This window comes from Styela clava, chromosome 3 (genome assembly GCF_964204865.1).
Source record: "Styela clava chromosome 3, kaStyClav1.hap1.2, whole genome shotgun sequence".
Taxonomy (NCBI): domain Eukaryota; kingdom Metazoa; phylum Chordata; class Ascidiacea; order Stolidobranchia; family Styelidae; genus Styela; species Styela clava.
This window is the reverse complement of record NC_135252.1, coordinates 10228825-10237287: the sequence shown is the minus strand read 5'-3', so window position 1 is coordinate 10237287 and position 8463 is coordinate 10228825. Positions and strand designations below refer to the sequence as shown.

Genomic DNA, 8463 nt, shown 5'->3' with positions numbered 1-8463 from the left:
GATATTTGGCGAATGGGGCCCCTGATCTTCAGAAATTTCCCATCCTCTACTAGTCTACTTCATTCAATATTTGGGATGTCATAATAAGAGTTAACTTTTGTATATTAATACATTCAAGAAATCCATTGATGTCTATGCATATAAGGGGCATAGCCGCATATCCAGTTGTTGTGAGATTCAAAATTTCAAGAACGGGTTCTCTTTAGTACCGAACTAACCAACAACTGGTTCTTTCATTTCTGATAATACATGTATGTCACCGTGTACGCTTTATTACCATGACACGCTTTTCATAAATCTAATACACAACTTTTGATCCGACTTGTTGACTGTTGAGCGTCATAGTGCATTTCAAACATATCAATTTTATAAAATAAACCGCGATTTCATTCTACATTAGCCCACTCGTTTGTCCTGATTCTACCAAAAATGGCAATAAAACACACTTTATACAACATAAAAGATAATTTTTTTTACAATAAAATGCTTATTTTAATTTCATTCAAAGATGAAGCACTCAGAATAGATGTACAACAGCATAAAGTAACTGAAGGAATTTGTTTTTTATGATCGTCCATTGTTTTCTACGATCTTCGCAATTTTCCACAAAGTGGAAGAATCGTCGAGGTTGACATTTGTTTATGAATCAATACAAAATATTAAATCATCCACTTCGATTGTAAGACTTATATGGGCTGATAATCGTCATTGATCTCTTGTGCCTGAAAAATATTTAAGAATTGGATAAAAGAACGGCAAAGTGACCTAGCGGTTGGGGTGTTAAAAGTGTTGGCATCGCAAATTGCACATCTCGGGTTAAATCCCACGTCCACACCTTGGTATCTCGAGAATGTCGCGACCCACTTGTCCCAAGGTTATGGAAATCAGCGAATAGGTGAATTATACCTGATTGAACTTTTGGAGCGGCAATTGGGACAAGCGTGAGACACGACATTTTTGACACACGTAAGGCGTAAATAATCATTGTATAAAATATAAACAAAAAAACACTCCGGGAGCGTCGAAGAGCATGTTGTTTAAAAAAAAAACACGTTTTCATTTGCTATTTTCATCTATTTTAGTTTGTTTGAAACATTTTATGTTTTTCAATAAGAATTACTACCTAAATTAACTTTTACTAACTCAATAATATTCCTATTAAATGGTAAAGACTTACTCTGTCATCTCTCAGGTTTCCATCATCAATTGACGCCTGAAAACGTACGACATCGTTGTCTCCATCCAGCGTAAATGCGTCTTCTATGTATTCTCTAAATGAGGAGAAATGGTTAAATCGAGAAGGTTCTCGTGTTTAATTTATTGATTCATGAGAATTGTTCTTTATCAAGAACATAAGTAATAAACACAGCCAACATTTCCTGTATAAATACTTATTTGATATCTATGATAATATTGAACCCAGTCAAATTACTGCTTCAAACATATAATTAGATGCCCCTATTTTTCAAAATTGCAAATCAGGAAAATCATATATTTTTGTTGAATTTTGATGTCCCCATATATTTCTATTCATTCAGCACATAATATCGGTGATCAATTCAGCGATGGTCAAAAAATATACGTAGCGCCAATTTCGCCCCGTTTAGTCATGATCAAAATCACTTTCGGCTAGCAATGAAAAGAATAACTCCTCTGGTTATAACGCAATACGTTGTTGTAACATGCTTGGTTGTTCAAAAACTGTCGAGAAAAAAACAATTCAGATATATATATGAGTTTTCTAGTCGAACTCACTCGGCCACTCTCGATTTTGGATACATCTCTGATGTCAGAAGTCCTTGTTCCAATCCCTGATTATTTTCCTTTATTCTTCGTTTAATATATTCACTTAATACTGGTATAAAATATAACTGGAAGAAGAAATACAAAAAGTGGGGAACTTGGATCATTTCATTCAACAGTTCTTTTATGATTTTACAAATAATGAACTGTAATAAAAATTCACTTGCAGAGGCTGTTTAAGCCGATTCCAATAATTCGTCAAAATGCTTTAGATTACTTTTATGATAATTTTATATTTATTATACCTTATCACTTAGAATTTTTTAAATTAAATTGTCGTTAAAAAAAGTCGTTTTCTCTACATGATATGCAAAACAAATTAATTTGTTTGGTGGATCTCGATTAAAAAATTAATAACATATTTTAATATTTCATTTTATACTTACATTTAAAAGCGCGTAGAAAACAAATACAACCCATACGATCCAACTTATTCCTTGTCCAGAAACATTTCTGCTTTCAATATCAACATAAGCCAATAATCCTAGTTGCAAAAGAAGTTGAATGATGATCGCGAGAATAAAGGCTCTTCCAAATAGACGAACAAGAGAAATAGTTCTCTGTGAAAAAATTAACCAAGATGATATATTTACTTTTATTGAATATTATTTCTGTCGGGATAACAAAACATATTGAAACAACAATTATACTCATGATAACATTATTAAAACTACCTCACAAAGTGATTTTAATGAAAACGAAATTGAAAACATGTCTGCCCTTGAAATAAAACAAATGAACAATGTTCAAATATATGGACACAAAATAAATCTCAAATCGGTGTCTCCATTGTTTGAAAAAAACAGCAAAATTTCGAGTGGAAGACAGAGCCGGATAGTCCACATATAAAATAAAAGTAATAGCTTGTTAGCGACTTCCATCTTTAGGTGAGGAGAATTTGAAATCGGTTGATCCTCCCAAATAGTCGAACAACAACCACAACAATTCAGCCAAACGATTCATATTAAGCATACTTGACGTCCAATAATAATATCAGAAACTAAACGACGACGATTCAATTTTGTCAATTTTTTTGAGAAAATGGATTTGCAGCTGACAACAACAAAATGCGAATCTTTAAAAAACATCTTCGTAATAAATTAATTATGAATTTTGTATAAACTGCACACATCAGACATAAATAATGTAGGTAAAAATTTAGGGAATGTTCACTATTATGTTATATACATTTAGCAGAAGAGATTAATAAAACTTACCCCTTCAACTGTAATCAACCATAAGACACTGAATATTATCATAATTGCTGGAATTGCGATGGATTTGTACATCATTGGTAGAGTTTCATCTATCACTGAAAACAAATTTAAAAGATGAGTCAATTCAATTCCGTCATGGCAAAAATGACAGCGCCTAAGACAAACGTAGGAGCACAAATTTGCCAAAAAGTTGTGCCAAAGTAGAAAAGTTGCCAAAACCTAAAATAGGATTTTAAAAGGGAGACATAAGAGCGCTACAATGTAAATCTCACCTAATAAAAGACTTAGTTATGGGAAAGTATTTATGCCGTGCAGACCGAACCATGATTTTGTTCCATACTGTTTCTATTCTACACTAAAATCTGTAAAACATTTTTCTCTTGAAGGCAAATGTAGATTTCACTCCGTGTAGTGTAGTCCGTGTGTGCACATAATTGGTTTCCAATTTAGTTACAATTTGGGAAAATGAGATGGTATTTATCTAGTCTTATCATTTGTCCGCCGCATAAAAAGGAATTGCGGATATGACAAGCCAATATTGGATCAATTCCCAGGCTTAGTAACAGTATAAACTTGTTTCATGTCATTGTAGGTATATTACTGGCATCGAAACTAGCTGTAAAGTTTTTTGTCTATGCTTCGAATAATTGAAATCATCAGAATACTTGCACTTTGAGTTGGGTGTTAAATTAACATATGGTTCATACTTCTTATAATAACCATGACATAACACTTTTTCTCTCTCTCTGTGTGAACTAGTTAAGTGACCGTCATACTGCATAACCGGGGCATTTAGGTCTACCTGCCGCGTCGGTGGGACAACTTGCTGAAATCGGGACGTATGGTAAGCCTACATATATCATCAAATACACGTTGCGGCTGAATTGGGTATGTCGAGCAGTTCCGAGGATGACATCTCAATACAAATAACGGAAAATAAGATTATAAATAGCTCTTACTATTAGTAATATAATCTCTGAGTTTCGGATCCAATGCGGGAACTATGACTGAATCATTTTCTTGTGAGGGAATATTTACTGAAAATAAAGAATTCACACGATTATTATTATTATGGCAAACAATTATAATGCTAATTTAAAGCAAAGTCACCCACAGAAAGAACACGGAAACATAAATACTTACCACTTCCTTCAAATTCATCTGGATCTGGCCTGGTATCACTGTATGAATATTAATATAACCATAGTAAATATTAATGAAGTTAATACACAAGTGAAGTGAGTGAGTGGGGTTGGTAGCGTGATATACATATATATACTGTACAGTCAAAATATGCATATGCCGCCAACTGTATATACATATACAGCCAGTGTCATATGCATATAGTATAGAATAGAACTAACTTGGCGGTACTGCATTTTCTTGGCTGTATATGTATGGCACGTTACAAGCCCTATCGAGTAAAATTATACATAATATCGAACGATTGTCATAGTAATGTTGATGATATCATATAATTTTTAGTAAAAACCATTTTTATAGCTCAGTCCACAGGTAAAAGAAGAAAATTATATTGATACTTTGTAGTGGAATTGAAATTCGTAATATAGTCATATCAGTTTACCAAGTTTGTTTTTTGTTTCATTGCGGTTTTATATTATTATATATATCGATCAGTGTTTCATGACATTTTTAATTGCATAGGCACACTGGCACTAACGTTATATATATTATGGGATACATCGTGTTCCCCCGAAAATAAGACCTAGCCTGAATTTTAAAAATGATTTTACTATTGGTCCTCCCCTTAAAATAAGACCTAGTCAACACCGCGAGGTTTTTTAGTCCCCGTTACACGTTTTAAATGATTGATAATCTATGTTTTGCAGTTGTTTTGAATAAGAACGTGTTATTCATGAGTAAATGGATATCGGTTTTCATAGTTTGTATATTTAAAAATCTCGTAATTCTCTACTTTTTAATTTTGTTTTTTATAAATAAAAATACAAGACATCCCCCGAAAATAAGCCCTAGTGTTATTTTTCGGAAGAAAATTGAAATAGGACCCAGTCTTATTTTCGGGGAAACACGGTAGTTGCAAAAAACCTTTTGGCGAAATGTAATTTCGTGAGAACGTAATTTTATGCCATTGCGAACTTATGATAGAAGTCATATTTAGATAAATATTTTGTTATCTATTCCAATGACAAATTTATAAATTCTTCACCTAAATTCTGTAGGTAAATCCAATCTTTCATCCAGCATATTTCTCAACTGTGTCATTGCGAGAATCAGCATGCCCGCATAGAACGAGTTGAAAAGCTGAATAAAACAAACAAAATGTTACGACTGGAATGTCTCCGTTGGACTTCAAACAAGCGTTTACTAAATTTGTTTTTAATAGTAGTCTAATTATTAAAACTAGACATCGTCGAACTATCCGTATAGAGACTGGCAATGAAAAGGTACTGATCTAAATCAAAGTTGGTAAAGGTAATGAAAGCCACCAGAAGTGGTATATACATTCGCTAAATATCGAGTTTTGAAGGCTCCGGCAATCGTCATGTGCATTTACAAACAATACAAAGTTCAGTTTCGATGTCATATCGCTTTTTTGAATGTTTATGCATATTTGTTTCGAATGCTGTATATAGCTATGCTAAGAAAGCGGAGTGAAAATAGAGCGAAGAATACTTACAAAATTAAACCATCCAATCAGTGAAGCACCGGTACGAATTGAACAGCAACAACAGAATCTTTGTTGTTCTGGCCATCTGACCCAGGCAGGGGCAGGAATACTTTGTTGAATAACATACCAAGTGCCTCGTAATGGCATTATACTTAGGATTTATGAGCTGAAAATAGTGCCATATTAACCAGTCACGAATATATAAAGACGAATCCTTGAAACTACGTACCACTTTATGCCTACGCTCTATTGTTACCTCTCTGAAGTAACTGCTTTCAGCTGGCCTGAACGTGGTAAAATTTCAGTACATTCTAGAAGTTAGTAAATTTTAGTCAGCTTGACAAAACTGAACTTGAACTCTAATAGGCCTACCGTTTGGCATCTGCAATGAATAATAATTCATCTTGATTTACCAGATAATATATTTGTTTTGACTATTACTGCTTTAAGGTTATACTGTAAAACAGGCCTAGTCGGCACAAGCAACAATACTGCGGTACAATAATACCAATAGGTGCAAATCCACAGCGCATTTATTCTCATTAAATTTTGATGTCTCGCGAACTCGGTTAAAAATATTTTCAAAGGTGAAACAAGACCCGAATCACGCTTGAAATAAAGATATAAAATAAAACGATCATTCGAATTATTGAACCATGTCCAATCTGAATATTTAATACCTCGAAACATTTTCTGATGCTAGTTTCAACGTCAAAATATATCCCTGATAACTACAGTCATGGTTCTAAATAAGCATGGATAACACAAATAAACTAAACATAACACTAAAATGCACAACAAAGCTACTTTATGTTCTGACGTGGCAGCAGCGCCACCAAATAGAAACCACACTTGTACGTCTTGCTAAATCAGTCAACATCACGTGACGCTTCCAATCTATCCCCTCGGGCGTCCAAAGTCTACAGCCGATCAACGTTCGATTTTTAACTTTTTGTGCCAATCGGCATTGATATGATTAGTAGCGATCGAATGGCTATTTAGTGAACGTTTATTGATCCGGTGACTCGTTCGTTGTATAATTAAAAGATGCAAACGTCATTCTAAAATGAGTTTATTCTTAAATTCGAAGTGATGGGAATGAACAACAATCGACTTTTTCTCATTGAATCGTTATATACTCATTATCCCACTTCGTTAAGAGGTTTCTAAGATTTTATTGGCCCCAGGAAAAGGTACCAAGTTTGAAAAAGAGATCATGAAATATAATTTTTGAATATGAATTATAGGAATCGATCACTTTACCAAGTTGTTCGACCATATTTCTTTTTGGTAGTGAAAATGTCCAAGATCTTTCGATTCGTTTGTATATTTCACAAAGCTAAAACCTGCAACACGCGTAAGCACCATCGGAAAGAACATATATAAGAAACTTCAAATATATACTACAATTGTGTCAAACATGCTGAAGTTGCTATTGAATGTTATACGTATATGGAGTAAGAATGAAACATTAACATATTTGGCGACGAGCAAATATATATAATTGCACATTTTGTCACGACAATAATGGACTGGGAATTAAACAGTAGCATCCGTATATTTAACAATAAAATCGTTTTTTTATTTATTTAACCAACCTGAAGTCAACCCGAGACAGAATTGAACGAAAAATGAAATTAATAATATTTACTTTGAATATACAATCCTTCGCTTTCCCGATAATGCTATTCCAAAGATAACTTCAGTTCAAAATATCTTATTAAAATATTGAGCAACACTAGTAAACCATGCACTTCTAAATTGTAAATTCAGCAGCATAGACATTTTATCCTATAGTAATATAGTTCGTAAGGCATGAGGATATCTCCATGATATGTTAAATTTTACTATAGTAAATACCTCAATAGGATAGATCTCAACGACGCTGGTGAGTGGGACTTTATCATATTGTCGATTCCATCAAACTTTTCCCTAAAGTTATCACCGTATTCGAAATGTTAAATTTTTTTCTAATCCTAGTTTGACGCAACCGGGCTTGGATATTGGATGAAGCAGACTTACATTCTGAGCAGCAGTACACATATGATAATCGTAGCCTCTGGATATGCAAGTGGGTTTCGATCGCAATTTTCTGTACAGCTAAATAATACTTTTGAGGATTTCGCATGTTGCATGAAGTGGCTTCAGATCGTCCAATTGTGCCAAAACGAAAAATGGATACAGAACAACTTCCTGTATTGGAATTGAACATAATGAAGTCAAACGCCACTTTGATTTAAGTAAAAATACAAGCGTAAGGTAATGAACGCTTAGTTTATCTACAAACATCGGATTTGGAAGTAAAATATAAAGATGCGCAAAATTGTTTGGCGGGAGCAAAGTGTCAAACGCCAAAGTCAAGTTGAAGAGAAAAAAAACACGGCGAGACGGAAACTTCAAATGGAAACAAAATAAATGATAAAAGAGGCAACGCGATGACAAAATCGGAAATACCGTGTTCCCCCGAAAATAAGCCATGTCCTGAAAATAAGACCTAGTCAATAACGCGGAATTTTTTGCAGTTATTTTTGAATAAAAACACGTTATTTATAAGTAAATGAATATCGGTTTTCATATTTTGTATATTTATATATATTTGAAAATTTCGTCTTTCTCTACTTTTGATAAACGAAAATATAAGACATCCCCCGAAAATAAGCCCTAGTGTTATTTTTGAGAAGAAAATTGAAGTAAGACCCAGTCTTCGGTTTCGGGGAAACACGGTACGTGAGAGAGATTTGCATAGGGCTGGCAAAACCAAGAAAACACTTAGAATGAAGTTATGAAGTAGTA

The 8463-nt window shown here is 33.6% G+C and overlaps 1 protein-coding gene across 2 annotated transcripts; it reads right to left on the bottom strand.

The window, feature by feature from the left end:
• Positions 1 to 446: 446 nt before the first annotated feature.
• LOC120343178 (uncharacterized) lies at positions 447 to 5957 on the bottom strand. 2 transcript variants are annotated; one of them, XM_039412307.2, is made up of 9 exons: positions 5680 to 5957; positions 5209 to 5303; positions 4164 to 4201; positions 3980 to 4057; positions 3021 to 3115; positions 2190 to 2363; positions 1756 to 1871; positions 1178 to 1271; positions 447 to 722 (listed from the first exon to the last, which is right to left on the bottom strand). In XM_039412307.2, exons 1-9 carry the CDS (start codon positions 5815 to 5817, stop codon positions 687 to 689), a joined length of 864 nt encoding a protein of 287 aa, XP_039268241.1. In that variant the 5' UTR covers positions 5818 to 5957; the 3' UTR covers positions 447 to 686. The 2 variants fall into 2 exon arrangements, with proteins under 2 accessions (XP_039268241.1, XP_039268242.1); XM_039412308.2 differs by lacking the exon at positions 3980 to 4057.
• Between the last annotated feature and the right edge of the window lie 2506 nt (positions 5958 to 8463).